The following is a 19,894-nucleotide window of genomic DNA, read 5'->3' as shown; positions in this document are numbered from 1 at the left end:
CTTCATCTAAGTTAAGTTTGGAAAAAGTTAATCATGTCTCATTGTAGACGCCCAATCAATTTTGGATATTATTTGAAAGATCCACTTGAAAAGGTAAATCTGGCAATTTCACTTGTTAGTTAAATTGAATGAGACGCCATATCCAGTCAATTGTGATTGTCTGGATATGTTACCGTGCTCTACGTTTGAATTTCCCCTAGAGATGTACTGGCAATTCTTCACCACCAGGGTGCAGAATGCTGAAATTAAACGGAAGTACAAAGGTCGGACTTCCGTCGCGCTAACGGAGAAATTTTAAACGTGTTACGGTGGAGGGTAAAATGTTCCCTCTCTGTTAGCTTACCCGTAATGCTAAGCTATTGCTACTTGGTTCAGGAGTATCCTTCCAAGCACCAAAATAGGAAAGGGTGGGTTTTCTAGTGACGTCTCACCTTAACCCCATTCAGCATATTCTGCTAGCGTTTATGCTGACCGGAGCGACACGGTACTTAAATATCGATGCACATACGGTCTGCCCACAATGTCTTAGTGCGGTAGGCAAATTATTCGGCTCGGTTTACCGGACAGTTAACTTCTAATTTCTAACCTTACTCTAGAAGTTAATATTGACCGACAGAAATAGTACCGTTTGGCCTAACGGACTAAATCTGGAATTTAATCCTCACTGCTATCGACATAAGACCGGAGCTACTCCAAATAGCTTCTCTCAATGGAAAATGCACAATCACTTTGTTTACATAGCAGGCTGTTTGTACAATTCTGTTTGCACAATTGATATATAGAATTTCACAGCAAAGTCCAATTCTATCTTAGATTCCTCGCACGGGGGCTCCAAATGTCGTGTCTTTGGGTTACCATTAAACGGAAGATATGTTTATCAATTAGCTCCCTGTAATTATTATCACGTGATTAAACTGATTAATCGTTTAATTGTAATTAACTAGGAGATCGGGGCACCAAGGAGAATATTCAGATTACAAAGCTATAATTTTCCTAATATAACTTTCCTGTACTATAATATTATATTCTATTATAGTATAGGCAGATTATCTTCTAGTTTAATTGGTGCATTTTACCTCTAGTCCAGTCTCATCCCAAACGTCGTAAATTGTTGTATCTGCACGAACCCAGTCTTTACTAAAATCATCCATACATCAATTGTCTTAAAATAATTTATTTACTACACTAAGTAATTAACAGAAAAACATACAAACAGTAATTATTGTCACAAAGGATTGGTATCGGAATGTGCCCTTGTGGGCTAAACAGACAGGTCGGCCTGTTGAACAATGGATCATAAACGGTCAGGCTCAGAAGTTACACAGAGTTCATTAATATTAACAATTGACAATTGAAGGCTCACTCATTCGGGAACAATTGCAATCAATATATATTTACGCTCAGTGTGTCGTCGTTCTTTGTTGGAGAGTTCGGTTCTGTTGGGAAGTTTTGTCCGCCTTCTCTCTCTCTCTCTCTCTCTCTCTCTCTCGGTTAGAATGGATCTTTCAGAGCGACATTCATTAATGTCGTCATCGAATGGTTGTTTCGTTGGTCTTCGCGTTCAATGATATAATTTACTTAGCTGCAGACTAATAATTAATATCAAAGACTTGTTCTTATTCTGTCAGTATCGATAGTCTAAAAGTTAACCACGTGGTATGGTTCACTTTCAGTAGAGGAATTGGAAGGTAAAACCTATTAGCCAACGGAGTGTAGGCCTGGTCTGGGGAAATGTAAATCAGGGGGTGTTTTATAGTGCCCATAGAACAGCTTGTCAAATGACGCCTGGTCCTGTATGGGTCCCTGGGGGCGTGCCTATGACTGAGTTAGATTTGGTTACAGAAATACAATTCTATCACATTACATCAGTACATAGCATCTCAATGTCTTACAAAAGCTTTATCCTTATTAATACATTCCATACACCCATATGATGCAAGTCTTAAGCTGAGTCTATTTTATAAACAGTTTTATGGTAATATGGCTATATTGTCTCTTCTGAGTATCACAAAATTGTACCAAGCGGATCAGTTCGTAGCTGGATTCTTCACCAATCTTCCATACCTTCTCCAGAACACAAAATGTCGCTTGGCTCTCCAATTCTATGAGTTGGAAGAATTTCCTGTGTCTCTCTATGGGCCATGTGGCCAGAGACTCTCCTGGAATTTTAGAGTTTTTACGACCCTTTACACACAGGGTGGATTGTGTGCAAAAGGGAGGGGTCAACTGTCCTCCCTGTACCAAAAGAGGCCAACGTCATGACACATGCTTCAGTGGTGCATGCCTCGAAGCTAGCCTAAAAGGCATTTTGCTTGTCTGGTAGGCTCGCGTCACTGGGCACCTCGTGGCTGGGTTTCCCTTTGTAGTCCATAATAGTTTGCAAGCCCTGCCATATCTAACGAGCGTCAGAGCCGGTGTAGTAGTACTCAATCTTAGTCCTGTATTGACCCTTTGCCTGTTTGATGGTTCATCTGAGGGCATAGCGGGATTTCTTTTAAGCATCCGGATTAGTGTCTCGCTCCTTGAAAGCGGCAGCTCTAGCTATAGCTCAGTGCGGATGTTGCCTGTAATCCATGGCTTATGGTTAGGATAGGTATGTACTGTCACAGTGGGGATGACGTCCTCCATGCACTTATTGATGAAGCCCGTGACTGAGGCGGCACACTCCTCAATGCCACTGGATGAATCCTGGATAATTTTCCGATTTGTGCTAGCAACAGTCCTGTGGCATAGCATACACGTCATCTGACCACTTTCATATTGAGCGAGTCACTGGTACTTCCTGCTTTAGTTTTTGCTTCTAAGCAGGAATCGTGAGGATAGAATTATGGTCAGATTTGCCAAATGGAGGGCGAGGGAGAACTTTGTATGCGTCTCTGTGTGTGGAGCAAAGGTGATCTAGAGTTTTTTTCCTCTAGTTGCACATGTGACATGCTGGTGGAAATTAGGTAAAACGGATTTAAGTTTGCCTGCATTAAAGTCCACGACCACTAGGAGCGCCGCTTCTGGATGAGCATTTTTTGGTTTACTTATGGCCTTATACAGCTCGTCGAGTGCGGTCTTAGTGCCAGAATCAGCTATGAATAATATAGATGAGAACTCTCTTGGTAGATAGTGTGGTCTACAGCTTATCATGAGGTACTCTACATAAGGCGAGCAATAATCAAGACTTCGTTAATATTGGACATCGCGCACCGGCTGTTATTAACAAATAGACACACACCCCCCGCCCCTTATCTTACCAGACGTAGCTGCTCTGTCCTACCAATGCATAAGATATTACAATTTTTCATGTCCTGTTGGTTGGATAGTCTCGACTGTAGATCATCGAGTTTGTTTTCCAGTGATTGCACTTTAGCCAGTAGAACTGATCGTAATGGTGATTTACTCACTCGTCTATGAATCCTAACAAGGCACCCCAACTTCTCCCTCTTTGTCTCCACCTTTTCTTCACGCAAATGACAGGGATTTGGACCTGGTCTCCAGAGAGCACTATATCCTTTGCGTCGGACTGATTAAAGAAAAAAGATTTGTCCAGTTTGAGGTCAGTAATCACTGTTCTGATGTACAGAAGCTATTTCCGTTCATAAGAGATGGTAGCAGCAACTTTATGTACAAAATAAGTGACAAACAATGCGAAAAAATAAACAAAATAGCGCAGTTAGTTAGGAGCCCGTAAAACGGCAGTTAGACTCTTACCCGTATACATGGATGAACGCTTGTCCCTCTGTTATGGATGCCACGGTTGCCCTTAGTTTGAAGATGTTATCCGGAGACAGGTGTTTTATACAACATTCTTCTTTCAGAGTTCTCTTTTTGGACTCTCCACATTTGGCAATCATCTCTCTGCTTCCACTGGGAATTCCACTGATTTCAAAACTCAGTCAACTTATTCCATGACAACGACACAATTTATTCCTCATCATTGTAATAAGAAAACTCTACAATGTATGGATTAGCGAGTGGACACAGAGGCACTTGAAGTTATCGACCCGCTCCACGACAGCCCAATCGATGTGAATGGGTTGCCTACCCTTACCACCTGGGGGCGTCCCGTCAGGAAGTCCAGGATGCAGTTGCAGAGGGAGGTGTTCAGTCCCAGGGACCTTAGCTTAGCTTAGGGCTCCTGAGTGGCGCAGCGGTCTAAGGCACTGCATCTCAATGCAAGCCCCTGGCTGGAAACCAGGCTGTAACATATCCGGCCCTGACTGGGAGTCCCATAGGGCGGTGTACAATTGGCCCAGCGTCGTCTGGGTTTGGTCAGGGTAGGCCGTCATTGTAAATAAGAATTTGTTCTTAACTGACTTGCCTAGTTAAATAAAGGTTAAATAAAAAAAATATACAAAAAGTAGTGATGAGCTTGGAGGGCACTATGGTGTTGAATGCTGAGCTGTGGTCTATGAACATTATTCTCACATAGGTGTTCCTTTTGTCCAGGTGGGAAATGGCAGTGTGAAGTGCAATAGAGATTGTGTTATCTGTGGATCTGTTTGGGTGGTATGCAAATAACAGTGGATCCAGTGTTTCTGGGATGATGGTGTTGATGTGAGCCATGACCAGCCTCTCAAAGCTCATACATTGAACACAGCTCTCTGTTCCCTGAACACAGATAGGTCAGTTCTTTGGGGAGGTGGACCCAGTCGTGATGATCAGTCTGGTCAACACGTCTCTGTACTCCTTCAACAAGACCTACGACTACCAGTCAGTCTGCAACCCTGAGAGAGACTGCAAGGCTGCTGCAGGGCCACGATCTGTCTACGTGGTGAGACACACACACACAGAACGCACACACAGCACACACCCACATGAATGCATTAATGCATGATCTTGCTTTGGTTACCTTTCATGCTACATGTACTGTATGTGTATATTTTGTCCATATATTATGAAGTGTGCACTCAGTGCTCTTCTCCTCTCCCCTCTCCAGCCCACTATAGCAGACATGCTGAGTATAAGCTGGTGGGCCTCCACAGGTGCCTGGTGAGTTAACTGGCTGGATACTTTAACTACTGTCATCTGCTGTTTGGACCAAGCATAATGTGTTTGTCTCTGTAGGTCGATAATGCAGCAGCTCTTCTACAGTCTCATATTCCCAAGGTTCCTAGAGGCAGGTCAGTTGTAGAGGATAATATATTGGATGCAATATGTGTTTCCAAAACAGTGAATTTGTAGTCATAATGGTACAAGATGTTTGTTGTGGCTAAAATGGCTTTCTTGATTCTGAGAACATTTGGAAAGTATTCAGACCCCTTCACTTTCTCCACATTTTGTTATGTTAGAGCCGTATTCTAAAATGTATTAAAGAAAAATTGTCCTCATACGATCTACACACAATACCCCATAATGATAAATCGAAAACAGGTTTTTAGAGGTTTTTGCAAATGTATAAATGTATTCAGACCCTTTGCTATGAGACTGGAAAATGAGCTCAGGTGCACCCTGTTTCCGCTGATCATTCTTGAGATGTTTTTACAACTTGATTGGAGTGCACCTGTGGTAAATTCAATTGAATGGACATGATTTGGAAAGGCACACACCTGTCTATATAAGGTCCCCCAGTTGACAGTGCATGTCAGAGTAAAAACCAAGCCTTGAGGTCAAATGAATTGTCCGTAGAGCTCCGAGACAGGATTGTGTCGAGGCACAGATCTGGGGTTAGGTACAAAAAATATCTGCAGCATTGAAGGTCCCCAAGAACACAGTGGCTTCCATCATTCTTAAATGGAAGAAGTTTGGAACCACCAAGACTCTTCCTTGAGCTGGCTGCCTGGTCAAACTGAGCAATCGGGGGAGAAAGGCCTTGGTCAGGGAGGTGACCAAAAACCCGATGGTCACTCTGACACAGCTCCAGAGTTCGTCTTTGTAGATGGGAGAAACTTCCAGAATGACAACCATCTTTGTAGCACTCCACCAATCAGGCCTTTATGGTAGAGTGTTCAGATGGAAGCCACTCTTCAGTAAAAGCACATGACAGCTCGCTTGGAGTTTGCCAAAAGGACAGAAATAAGATTCTCTGGTCTGACGAAACCAAGATTGAATTCTCTGGCCTGAATGCCAAGCATCATGTCTGGAGGAAAGCAGGCACTGCTCATCACCTGGCCAATAACATCCCTACGGTGAAGCATGGTGGTGGCAGGATGATGCTGTGGGGATCTTTTTCAGCGGCAGGGACTGGGCGAATAGTCATGATCGAGGGAATGATGAGCGCAGCAAAGTACAGAGAGATCCTTGATGAAAACCTGCTCCAGAGCGCTCAGGACCTTAGACTGGGGCGAAGGTTCACCTTCCAACAGGACAACGACCCTAAGCACACAGCCAAGACGATGCAGAAGATGCTTCGGGACAAATCTCTGAATGTCCTTGAGTGGCCCAGCCCAGATTTGAACCCGATCAAGCATCTCTGGAGAGACCTGAAAATAGCTGTGCAGTGACGCTCCCATCCAACCTGACAGAGCTTGAGAGGATCTGCAGAGAAGAATGGGAGAAACTCACCAGATACAGGTGTGCCAAGCTTGTAGCATCATACCTAAGAAGACTTGAAGGCTGTAATTGCTGCCAAATGTGCTTGAACAAAGTACTGAGTAAAGGGTCTGAATACTTATGTAAATGTGATATTTCAATTTATTTACTTAAAAAAAACAATAGCAAAAAAATCTAAAAACCTGTTTTTTCTTCTTCTTTGTGGGGTATTGTGTGTATATTGATGAGGGTACTTTTTTAGTAAATACATTTTACAATAAGGCTGTAACGTAACAAAATGTGGAAAAAGTGAAGGGGCTTTGGACTATTTATTTGGAGGAGATGTAAGCACAGATGTGTTTGTTGATTTGTGTTTTTGGTTGTGTATGGTAACAGTTATGTAGTCTCTCTCTCTCTCTAGTGGACTCAGATGATGACATGTCTGCTAACATGTTTAAGGAGAGTTGTATCACAGAGCAGACTCAGTATTTCTTTGACAACGAAGAGAGATCCTACTCGGGAGTCCTCGACTGTGGAAACTGCTCCAGGTGTGTGTGTGTGTGTGTGTGTGTGTGTGTGTGTGTGTGTGTGTGTGTGTGTGTGTGTGTGTGTGTGTGTGTGTGTGTGTGTGTGTGTGTGTGTGTGTGTGTGTCCACGTGTGTGTGTAAGTGATGTAAGGGTCGATTCCAGTCTCCTATTTGAAATGTGAATATATATTATATGTGATATTTTATACAACGGGTGCGTCTAATCCTGAATGCTGATTGGTTTAAACTGCATTCCAGCCGGTGTTTATTCCGCAAGTTACCACTGGATAAATCCTAGACGCTTTAATACCTTTTTATACTGTTCCATCTGACTGCGCAATCCACTGTCTCATCAGCCCAGCCAGACAATTATATAAACGTGATCTCCACTATAAAAAGCATCTAGATTTTATCTCACATTTCTTTTACTGACATTTAGTTTTCAACAGCGAAGATTTCTTTAAACCTTGATTTAGAAATTTGCAACATTGTTTCAATATACAAATTCGATCTCCAGCTGTTTAAATGTTGTTTTTTTTAACTAGGCAAGTCAGTTAAGAACACATTTTTATTTACAATGTCAGCCTACCAGGGAACAGTGGGTTAACTGCCATGTTCAGGGGCAGATCGACAGATTTTTACCTTGTCAGCTCGGGGATTCAATTCGGTAACCTTTCGGTTACTGGCCCAACGCTCTAACCACAATGAACACGTCTGGAGTTGGGATGAGACAGACAGGCAGCTTTTCTCAGCCAGCCGAAATCATGAATCAGCATAATTTTTATGGATATATACAAAGAAAGATCAATAGAAAACAGGTCAAACAAAACTAAGTGCAGCTAGTTTGCAGTCTTTCCAGCTTCAGTTTGAAGTGATTGTGTTAGCTGTGTTGTTGGATAGCTCTGAACAACATTGTCCTGACGAGAGAGCACATTTTCTTTGCCAGGTGAAATTGTGCATCATTAGCTCATGATTATGGATGTATCCAAATAAACGTCACTAGAAAACAGCTTAAATAATTGCAAATGAAGCTACTTTGTTGTTATTCTGGCTGCACTGTTTCACGGGACTGTAAATTAGCCTTAGTTGGCTAGCTATCAAGCAAGGGATGATAACGTTGCAAGCCAGTATGGCGATAGAACATTTAGAATGAACGACTGGGTCACATCCATAGATACAGAACAAAAAGACATAACCACTGGGTAACGTCTCTGGCATCGGAACCGATAGACCGAACGACCAGCCGGCTTGGGTAGCAACCCTAGATTTGTGTCAGGACTATATCTTGTGGATGAAATAGTTTGAATAAATTCATTAAAATAACGTTTTTAATAAAAATACTGTACCAGTTGAAGGTTTGTACACACCTACTCATTCCATGGCTTTTCTTTGTGTTTTACTATTTTCTACATTGTAGAATAATAGTGAAGACATCAAAACTATGAAATAACATATATGAAATCATGTAGTAACCAAAAAAGTGTATTTGAGATTCTTCAAAGTAGCCACCCTTTGCCTTGATAAGAGTTTTGCACAATCGTGGCATTCTCTCAACAGATTCATGAGGTAGTCACATGGAATGTATTTCAATTAACAGGTGTGCCTTGTTAAAAGTTAATTTGTGGTATTTATTTCCTTCTTAATGCGTTTCAGCCAATCAGTTGTGTTGTGACAAGGTAGGGGTGGTATACAGAAGATAGCCCTATTTGGTAAAATACCAAGTTCATATTATGACAAGAACAGCTCAAATAAGCAAAGAGAAATGGCAGTCCATCATTACTTTAAGACACGGAGGTCAGTCCATCCGGAAAATTTTAAGAACTTTTAAAGTTTCTTCAAGTGCAGTCGCAAAACCATCAAGTGCTATGATGAAACTGGCTCTCATGAGGAGCGCCACAGGAATGGAAGACCCAGAGTTACCTCTGCTGCAGAGGATAAGTTCATTAGCGTTCCCAGCCTCAGAAATTTCAGCCCAAATAAATGCTTCACAGAGTTCAAGTAACAGACACATCTCAACATCAACTGTTCAGAGTAGACTGCGTGAATCAGGTCTTCCTGTTAATTGAAATGCATTCCAGGTGACTACCTCATGAAGTTGGTTGAGAGAATGCCAAGAGTGTGCAAAGCTGACATCAAGGCAAAGGGTGCTACTTTTAAGAATCTCAAATATGAAATATATTTAGATTTGTTTAACACTTTTTTGGTTACTACATGATTCCATGTGTAATTTGGTGACTTCACTATTATTCTACAATGTAGAATTTTTTTTTTTTTTTTAAGAAAAACCCTTGAAAGAGTAGGTGTGTCCAAACTTTTGACTGCTACTGTAGGTCCCTAAGGTTATATTACAGGACAAAGCATGAATAAAGATATGCGTACTAAGCCTTCCCTGTAGCTCAGTTGGTAGAGCATGGTGTTTGCAACACCAGGGTTGTGGGTTCAATTCCCACGGGGGGCCAGCACAGAAAAAAAAAAATGTATGAAATGTATGCATTCACTACTGTAAGTCGCTCTGGATAAGAGCGTCTGCTAAAATGACTAAAATGTAGACCAGAGGTCTAGAAGCCTAGCAAATGAGAATGTATCATACAAAAGCATTTCATTTCATTTATAGCATCTGAAGAACTAACCTTTCAACCCAAAACCAACCACCATTGACCAATCAAATGATACCAGTAACTTAAACACTCCCAGGCCCAATCTCCACAGGATGTGACAGCATTTAAAGGTATGTGTGGGGAATGAGACCAATGTAAATAAGACAGAATTCCTGAGAAGATCATAAAATCTTTTTGCATTTAGTAATTCAGAGTTCACCCTATACAGATACAACTAACCCCCGAGATTATACATACATGTAGATAACATAAAAGTTATCCTCAGTGAACAAGTTTAAGATAGATACCATACATGGATACTATACTATTATTATATCACATTTAAAATTCAGTGTTCTGAATACTGTAACAGAGATATTTACATGTTGACCCTTCAGAGAGGGAAGGGCTGACTAGTATTTGGGCATTGTCCTTTGTTCCTGCACCATTTGCCATGCAGGTGTCAGAGAGCACATAAATTAGGGCCGAGCCTACAAGCTCATCCCGATATGTCATCCTCTGGTGGGGTAGATCCAGAATGAGGTCAGCTTCCTGCCCTCCTCTGTGTTTTCCTGCTCTTTCCAGGCAGCTGCTGCCGGCTTGGCTCTGATCAGATGCACGTTACCTTGATCTGTCAGGAGCTGGACACAGAGGGAAACACTGTTTACTGAGAGCTCTCTCCCAACCGTTTACCCCTGTTTATGTGCTGCAACTCACACATGATGTGGATGTTGAATGTAGGTAGAAATGCAGTGGGTATATGAGCCACATGTGCCTGACTTTTTTTCTCTTCAACATTAACAACTAATGACACTTCAACTTTAATGAGTGCCATAAAGAAAGAGCCATTCCACAGACGGAGAGGGTTGCTCCATTGCCCTGTAGTATGTGTGTGATTTAGTATTGGCTGTGTGTATGTCTGAACCAGATATATATCACCACGGTAAGCACATGTGTGTGATGATGCGGGCGGCAGGAACGGACAGCTTTTTTAATTTACTCTCATCTGAGGCAGTTGAAGAACATGTTATATATCACCACGGTAAGCACATGTGTGTGATGATGCGGGCGGCAGGAACGGACAGCTTTTTTAATTTACTCTCATCTGAGGCAGTTGAAGAACATGTTGTGAAAGCTTCGTTAGTCTGTTGGGAGTGTGTTTCCCTATGTGTTTGGGTTGGAATCTGGTAGAGCTGTCTCTCTCCGGCTCTCTCCTGGAATAATAGTGAATTCCATTGAAGGAATAATAGGACATTCCATAGAAGGGAAGTAGAGTGGCATGTGTTCATGGATGCCAAGGGAGGCCAAGCTTCCCCATTTAAAATAAAATAAATAAAAAAATGTATATTTCGTCTCTCTGTTTCATAATTTTCCTTCAATTGGCAAGTGGCTTTCTCAACTGAGGAATCAGCTTGAGGAATCAGAGCCCATGTATCTGTAGCATTGAATTCAATAGCAAGTGATGCCAGCTAGCATTTGGCCCCCCTTGATAATTTCGATAACCAATCAGTGTTGATCTGAGCTGAGTGAGCTCAACTGTGAATGGTCCTGGCACAGCAAAACATATATAATGTCAAGGAAGGCCAGTTTGGATTTGACTTCCCACCAATCAAATCACACCAAAGAAAAATGTAATTGTTAGCTTATGGTGTGTGTCGTTGTCCTGCAGTAGCTAGCTATGGATAGAGATGGGGATGAAGAGTTTCTAGTTAAAAACGATTTTGTAGCAGCTGAAAATCAAGGAGAATGGGAGGCCGACTCCAAAATAGGATATTGTGCAGGGGAGAGGAGCATGGGGTGGGACCCAATCTTTTAACACTGAGAATTACAATAGGACCGACTGGCTAGCTGGGAGTGCTAGGCAAAAGAAGCTGTTTGCTGGCCATGCCTTCTATTTGACAAAAGTACATATTTGCTCAACAACCATTGAGCCACCACTGTTTTTTCTGATCTTGCAAACCAGGGCAGGTCCCTTGACCGACATGGAAAATCAAAAAAACACATTATGGCTAACCTAAAACTTAAGCCCTTTGGTAGAGTCCGGATCAACAAGACTTTCGACCAGGCTGCAGTGATCAATGTCCAGAGGCACAATGAACGGGTGAAGAAAAACAGAGACATTTTAGTAATGACATTATTACAACTTGAGAAAACCGGTGGTGAAATTAACTTTGCCAACTAAATTTAACTTGCATTTGCCTATGCTGTGTAGGTCATGTAACTATTTGTTAAATGCAATATTTTCTTTGTACACTTAAACATGACAGATGTTGCTCTCCGGTTTTAACAGTGATGAAACACAAATGTACAGTGCCTTCAGAAAGTATTCACACCTCTTGACTTTTTCCACGTTTGACCGACCACCTCGATTCTGTTTTATGTTGCAAAATTTGTAATTCTGTTTTTACATTGTAAAGACTCAGAGCTACAAAAAGGTATATCATAAACTGCAGTTGAGGAACAATGGAAAAATAATTCTGCTTTGAAAGTTGATAAACTTGTAACCCCACTTTTGAGAAAATGTAGTTAGGACAAATAGTTAGCAAAACAATGAACCATAATCCCAACCAATACAGTTCAAATGGATTGTCAAAGCTAGCCACCATGCATGAAATGCTGTAGTAAGAATCTTCAGGTAGATGAAGCTAACCAACTAGGTTCAATGCTAGCTAGCTAGCTAACATTAAATCAAATCAAGTTGTATTGGTCACGTACACATGTTTAGCAGATGTTATTGCGGGTGTTTCGAAATGATGCAGTAATACAACAGTGCAGTAATATCAAACAAGTATTATCTAACAATTTCACAATAATACACACAATACACACAAATCTAAAGTAATGGAATGGAATTAAGAATATATAACTATTTGGACAAGCAATGTCAGAGTGGCATAGACTAAGATACAGTAGAATAGAATAGAATACACTATATACATATGAGATGAGTAATGCAAAATATGTCAACATTATTAAAGTGACTAGTGTTCCATTATTATAGTGGCCAATGATTTCAAGTCTATGTATATAGGGCAGCAGCCTATAATGTGCTAGTGATGGCTGTTTAACAGTCTGATGGCTTTGAGATAGAAGCTGTTTTTCAGCATCTCGGTCCCAGCTTTGATGCACCTGTACTGACCTCGACTTCTGGATGATAGCGGGGTGAACAGGCAGTGGCTCAGGTGGTTGTTGTCCTTGATGTTCTTTTTGGCCTTCCTGTGACATCGGGTGCTGTAGGTGTCCTGGAGGGCAGGTAGTTTACCCCCGGTGATACGTTGGGCAGACCGCACCACACTCTGGAGAGTGGGTGGTGCAGTTGCCGTACCAGGCAGTGATACAGCCTCCTGAGTTTGGTGTTCCCTCTGCTGTTTCCTGAAGTCCATGATCAGCTCCTTTGTTTTGTTGACGTTGAGTGAGAGGTTATTTTGCTGGCACCACACTCCCAGGGCCCTCCCTGTAGGCTGTCCCGTCACTGTTGGTAATCAGGCCTACTACTGTTGTGTCATCTGCAAACTTGATGACTGAGTTGGAGGCGTGTGTGGCTACACAGTCATGGGTGAACAGGGAGTACAGGAGGGGGCAGAGCAGGCACCCTTGTGGGGGATCAGCGAAGTGGAGGTGTTGTTTCCTACTTTCACCACCTGCGGGGCAAGTCCAGGACCCAGTTGCATAAGGCGGGATTCAGAGCCAGGGCCTCGAGCTTATTGATGAGCTTGGAGGGTACTATGGTGTTGAATGCTGAGCTATAGTCAATGAACAGCATTCTTACTTAAATATTCCTCTTGTCCAGATGGGATAAGACAGTGTGCAGTGTGATGGCGATTGCATCGTCTGTGGATGTATTGAGACGGTCAGCAAATTTAAGTGGGTCTAGGCTATCAGGTAATGTAGAAGTGATATGATCCTTGACTAGTCTCTCAAACCACTTCATGATGACAAAAGTGACTGCTACGGGGCGATAATCATTTAGTTCAGTTACCTTTGCTTTCCTGGGTAAAGGAACAATGGTGGCAATCTTGAAGCATGTGGGGACAGCAGACTAGGATAGGGAGAGATTGAATATGTCTTTAAGCACTCCAGTCAGCTGGTCTGCGCATGCTCTGAAGATGTGGCTAGGAATGGGCTGGCAGCCTTGCGAGTGTTAGCACAGTTAAATGTTTTACTCACGTCGGCTACGGAGAAGGAGAGCCCACAGTCCTTGGTAGGGGGCCACGTCGGTGGTATTATGTTATCCTCATCGCGGGCGAAGGTGTTTAGCTTGTGGAAGCAAGACGTCGGTGTCTGTGACGTAGATGGTTTTCCCTTTGTAGTCCGTGATTGTATCTAGACCCTGCCACATACGTCTCCTGTCTGAGCTGTTGAATTGTGACTCCACTTAGTCCCTATACTGCCGTTTTGCCTGTTTGATTGCCTTACGGAAGGAATAACTACACTGTTTGTATTCGGCCATATTCCCAGTCACCTTGCCATGGTTAAATGCGGTGGTTTGCGCTTTCAGTTTAGCGTGAATGCTGCCATCTATCCCCGTTTTCTGCTTATGGTAGGTTTTAATATTCACAGTGGGTACAACATCTCCTATACACTTCCTGATAAACTTAGTCACCGTATCCGTGTATTCATCAATGTTATTGTCAGAGGCTACCCGGAACATATCCCAGTCCGCGTGATCAAAACAATCTTAAAGCGTCGATTCTGATTGATCAGACCAGCATTGAATAGTCCTTAGCACGGGTACTTCCTGTTTGAGTTTCTGCCAATAGGAAGGGAGTAGCAAAATGGAGTCATGATCAGATTTGCAGAAGGGAGGGTGGGGGAGGGCCTTGTAGGCATGCCGGAAGTTGGAGTAGCAGTGGTCGACTGTTTCAGCAGCGCGAGTACTTCAGTCAATGTGTTGATAGATCTTCGGTAGTATTTTCCTCAAATTTGCTTTATTAAAATGCCCAGCTACAATAAATGTTGCCTCAGGATATGTGGTTTACAGTTTGCATAAAGTCCAGTGAAGTTCTTTGAGGGCCGTCGTGGTATCAGCTTGAGGGGTAATATACACGGCTATGACTATAACTGAATATAATTCTCTTGGGAGGTAATACGGTCGGCATTTGATTATGAGGTATTCTAGGTTGGGTGAACAAAAGGACTTGAGTTCCTGTATGTTATCACTATAACACCAACTGGCTGTACAGACTCAGACAGTATATCCCGAGAAACAGAGTATGTTACAATCCCTGATATCTCTCTGGAAGGAAATCCTCACCATGAGCTCGTCAACTTTATTATCCAGAGGCTGAACATTAACGAGTAATATACTCGGTGGGTGGTGTGTGCGTTTCCTGAATCAGACTAGAAGTCCACTCCGAATACCTCTTCTCCGCCGGCGATGTTTTGGATCAGCCTCTGGAATCAGTTCAATTGCCCTGGGGGGTAAGAACAAAGGATCAGATTTGGGAAAGTCTTATTCCTGTTTGTAATGCTAGTAATGCTGGTGAGTTACCACCTCTCTTATATCCAAAAGTTATCCCTGGCTGTATGTAATAACACAAAACATTTTCTGGGCTAGTACTATAAGAAATACACACACAAAAAAATCAGCAAATTTGCCTAGGGGCTAGATGCATGGCTGCCATATCTATTGGCGCCATTTTCTGTGATTAGGCTATAACTGGCAATACAATGCAAATACATTTCTGAGAAACCAATAATATTACTACACAGATCATGCACGTAACATTAGCTAGCGAGCCAGCAAGCTAACATTCACTAGCTAGCTAACAGTACACTTTAACTTGCAATGAAAACAACTTCCTGACAAAATTTGAAATGCATAATATCTGAAAATGTAGCTAGCTAGACTCTTACCCGTATACACAGATGAACGCTTCACGGCTGTAGTGGTCTGGGTGTAGCTGGTGCAGAGGAGTCAGGCGCAGGACAGCAGAGATGAGTAACACAAGTAACTTTACTCAAATATTCCAATAACATGTCGTAATACCGAGCCCACAATTACAGACCAAACATACATAAAAGAATCACGCACAAAAACCATGGGGAAAACAGAGGGTTAAATAATGAACATGTAATTGGGGAATTGAAAACATAGACAAAACAAATGGAAAATGAAAAGTGGATCGGCGATGGCTAGAAGGCCGGTGACGTCGACCGCCGAACGTCGCCCGAGCAAGGAGAGGGACCGACTTCGGCGGAAGTCGTGACAACGGCAGACTGGAACCACTTTAACTAAGTAAGACGTCCTGTGTTGTTTTGATTGTAGTGAAAAAATTATCAATTTAATCAATTTTGAATTCTGGCTGTAGCACAACAAAATGTGGAATTAGTCAAGTGGTATGAATATTTTCTGAAGGCACTGTATGTGGTTCAATTTATTCTGCCACTCTGTGACACCTGTATTCTTGTCACGTCCTGACCAGCAGATGGAGCTATTGTATTAGTTTTGGGGTCAGGACGTGGCAGTTTTGTGTGTGTGAATGTTTGTGTTGGTGATTGGGACTTCCAATTGAAGGCAGGTGTGTTGAGTTGCCTTTGATTGGGAGTCCTATATAGGTGTGTGTGTTTTTCTTTGGGGTTGTGGGTAGTTGTGTTTGTGATCACTGCTTGTTTAGCATGTCACACTGTTGCCGTCGTGAGTATTGTTTTGTTTGGTTTTCCAGTGGATACTTTACTTGTTTTTTCATCAATAAACATGAGTATCCACATTCCCGCTGCGCCTTGGTCCATTCCTAACGACGGTTGTTACAATTCTAGAACATTGTCTGTGATATGGCATTATCGGCCTTATATCAGCTATCACAGTGCCTTAGAAATGCATTTTTAATAGAGCAAATAACACAATTATCAAAACATATGTTGGAAAGAAATATATATGTTTGGCTTCCCCATTGATTTTGCCCACGCACCGATACTGGGGAAGTGTTCTCTCGTGTGAGGTATTTAGATGGTTAGCGTTCCTCTCCTCTCATCCTTTTAGTATGTACAGTATAATGCTGAGTAGCTTACTAAAACGTGTGTGTGTGTGTGCGTGTGTGTGTGCGTGTGCGTGCGTGCGTGTGCGTGCGTGCGTGCGTGGGTGTGTTTCAGGATGTATCGAGCTGAGAAGCTGCCCAACACTAACCTGGTGTTTCTGATCACTGATGCCAAGACCACCTGTCTGTCCTGTGACCCCAGACCACTACGACAGGCAGAGCAACCATGTTTCCTTCCACACACACCCACACACATCCTATTGCATTCATTTTTTAGTCAGTATTACTGCTCGATTAAAACTTTTAGTCTCATAGTATAAATGAATATGGAGCTGTGTATCTGAATGGAACATCTGGAACCCATGTTAGGATCACTTTCAATCAGTGTAAAGTGTAAGTGTGTGTGTGCATGTCTACGAGACATATGTGTTTGGGGCTTTAGATTCCTGCTGATGTAAAGTGTCATCATCCCAGGTCAGAGAGGGTTCAAACAAAAGGCCTGTAGTTCATTACAGCTCAGTATGCTGCTAATGAGGACAAACACACACACACACGCACACACAGCAAACATTTAAAACATACACACTACACTCTATTGCACACAACTAAGAGGCTGTCCAATCACAGTGTCATGTTCAATCGTAGGGGTGATATTTATAATGGAATTGTTAAAGGGCAACACTCTTCCACAGACAGGGTGATACACAGGTTAGTGTTTTATGTTATAAATCTGGTTCTGGAGGCAGCTCTGCAGAGTGGTCACTAGCTGGCACTACCACAATGTCATACAATCTGATTTTAAACCTAACACTAACCTCAACCCTAACCTTTACCACATTGCTAACCCTAATGCCAAACCTTAAATTTAGATCAAAAGCAATTTTTTCCCCCCCATTATTTTTTACAAAAAAGACTATTTTGACTTTGCAGCTGGGCCATCTAGTGGAAATCGCTCAGTTCTGCCTCCAGGACAAGACTTACCCCAATAAACATCAACCTGCCGGTGATACATGTGAGTTTGTAAGGGAGTGTGTTATAGATGTGATTTAGAGATATATGTTTGACCAAGATGCATCTGTATTTAAGATCAGAGTGTGCATGTGTGTATTTTTGAGGTGTGTGTTGCAGATTTGTTTGTGTGTTAGTATTTCCTTAGTGTGTGTGTGCAGCCCAAGGTCCAGATCGCTGTGAGCTAGCTCAGAACCCCAGGTACAGGAAAGGACCTGACGTGTGTTTTGACAACAACGTAGACGTAAGTCAAACACGTGCGCACACATATTTTATTTTTCTCTATTTTTCTCTATCTCTATCTCTCTCTCTCTCTCTCTCTCTCTCTTTCCATCTCTTGGTTTGGATGTTCCTCATTGCCTGATTGCATGAATTGGTTTGTATCTTTTTGTTAATTCATACTTTGGTCTCAGGGATATTTTTTGTGTGAAAACTAACGAACTGATCGCTTGCATGACAGGTGTTCTCATGTTAATTCTCTCATATATTTTATGAAGTTATATTATCCTGCATTTTATACCCTTTATACTGACTTTCATTAATTGTTACTGACTGTCATTTTGTGTTTTAGCGTGACAGCCACATTCTCATCTTTATTTTACATGCTTTCTTTCTCCTTGTCTCTGTCCTTCTATTTCCATAATTCATCCTTCATTTTGCATCTCCATTGGCTGCTGCTCATGTCTGTCATGGTAGGATGAGCCACTGTGTTCAATCAGCAATGTCTCTGGTCTGAGTCCTGTCCCCTTCCTCATGTTGCTGCAGGAGTTGATGCTGGGCCCAGGGACAGTGCCTGTCAATAAAAACTGAACTGAGACCTGTGTCTCTCCACCACTGTTGATAGTCAGGTGTTACATACAGCAACTACTAACTGACCGGAAATCTACTGATAGGCCTTAAACACAACCACTACTATCTTTGTGGTAATAATGATGACCTGGCTTCTAGCACTGTAGCTACTTCCTTCAAATAATTAAACATACTTGGATAATCCCAGAGCAAAAGGAAAATAAGGTACCAATACAGTATATCATGTTATTTTCTACCAGGTGAATTGTGTACTGTAGAGTAAAAGGGATGTACTACCTGTTATAGACCTGTCACACACACAGGCCGGTAGTGATGTTTAGGGTGGCCTGGGAATGGAAGGTACGGGTATTGTACAGCAGATGTAAATCCTCTATGGAGAGTGAAAGTACGACTCTCTCCCCACAGCTGAACTATGGAAGTTGCTCTGCAGTCTATATTCCCTCTAGAGTAAATAGAGGAAGTGCCAGATGGGTTTCCTGCCTTTGAGGGTGTGCAGTACTGTATGACACAAACACACACACATGATGGCCAAAGGCACGCACGGATATCCTGAACACTGGCATCAAACAACAGGAGGCTACACACACACGCACACTGAAAATTCTATAATGTTGCACCCTTCTGAATGCAAAAATGTGTGTTATCTATTATTTTCCAGCATAATCTGTGTTTGAATTGTCTGATTGTCTGCTTGTCTGATTAATGGTTGTTGTGACCAACAGGAGGATGATTCTGACTGTGGGGGCGGGACCTCTCTAAGCCCCTCCCTCTGGCCCATGTTGGGACTCCAACTACTGCTGCTGTGGCTCCTCACTGGCCCCCGACACTCATGACCCCTACACACACACACATCACATCTCAACCAGACAGTGTTTTACATTGGACTGTTTCTGACGCTCCATCTCCTGAATGCCATCACTGATCTGTTAACTCACTGCCAATATGGAAGAGGAGTCACTCTCCTGTTCTCCAATCATTCTCCAAAGCCAAAGGGGTGCTCTTTCCTCCCTCTCCTCTTTTCTCCACCATGCTGACTGAGCTATTCTATTATATGGTGTATTCTATGGAGCTAACCAACCCTTTAATTCTTCATCATAAATGTATTTACAGTATCTCACAAAAGTGAGTACACCCCTCACATTTTTATAAATATTTGAGTATATCTTTTCATGTGACAACACTGAAGAAATGATACTTTGCTACAATGTAAAGTAGTGAGTGTACAGCTTGTATAACAGTGTAAATTTGCTGTCCCCTCAAAATAACTCAACACACAGCCATTAACGTCTAAACCGCTGGCAACAAAAGTGAGTACACCCCTAAGTGAAAATGTCCAAATTGGGCCCAATTAGCCATTTTCCCTCCCCGGTGTCATGTGACCCATTAGTGTCACAAAGTCTCAGGTGTGAATGGGGAGCAGGGGTGTTACATTTGGTGTCATCGCTCTCACACTCCCTCATACTGACTGGTCACTGGAAGTTCAATATGGCACCTCATGGCAAAGAACTCTCTGAGG

At 42.3% G+C, this 19,894-nt stretch overlaps 1 protein-coding gene across 1 annotated transcript in view; it reads left to right on the top strand.

Moving 5' to 3' along the window:
• LOC106573448 (voltage-dependent calcium channel subunit alpha-2/delta-1) overlaps positions 1-19,495 on the top strand; it is a 160,603-nt gene extending 141,108 nt beyond the window's left edge. The window contains exons 33-39 of the mRNA XM_082962632.1: positions 4,610-4,762; positions 4,928-4,980; positions 5,056-5,111; positions 6,881-7,007; positions 16,676-16,788; positions 17,730-17,812; positions 19,101-19,495. Coding sequence (XP_082818758.1) covers positions 4,610-4,762; positions 4,928-4,980; positions 5,056-5,111; positions 6,881-7,007; positions 16,676-16,788; positions 17,730-17,812; positions 19,101-19,211 — 696 coding nt within the window. The 3' untranslated portion in view covers positions 19,212-19,495. The remainder of the gene's footprint in view (positions 1-4,609; positions 4,763-4,927; positions 4,981-5,055; positions 5,112-6,880; positions 7,008-16,675; positions 16,789-17,729; positions 17,813-19,100) is intronic.
• The last annotated feature ends 399 nt before the right edge of the window (positions 19,496-19,894 follow it).

The sequence above is a fragment of the Salmo salar genome, chromosome 16, assembly GCF_965601325.2.
Source record: "Salmo salar chromosome 16, fSalSal1, whole genome shotgun sequence".
NCBI classification, from domain to species: Eukaryota; Metazoa; Chordata; class Actinopteri; order Salmoniformes; family Salmonidae; genus Salmo; species Salmo salar.
The sequence above is the reverse complement of the archived record's forward strand: the minus strand, read 5'-3'. Positions and strand labels throughout refer to the sequence as shown.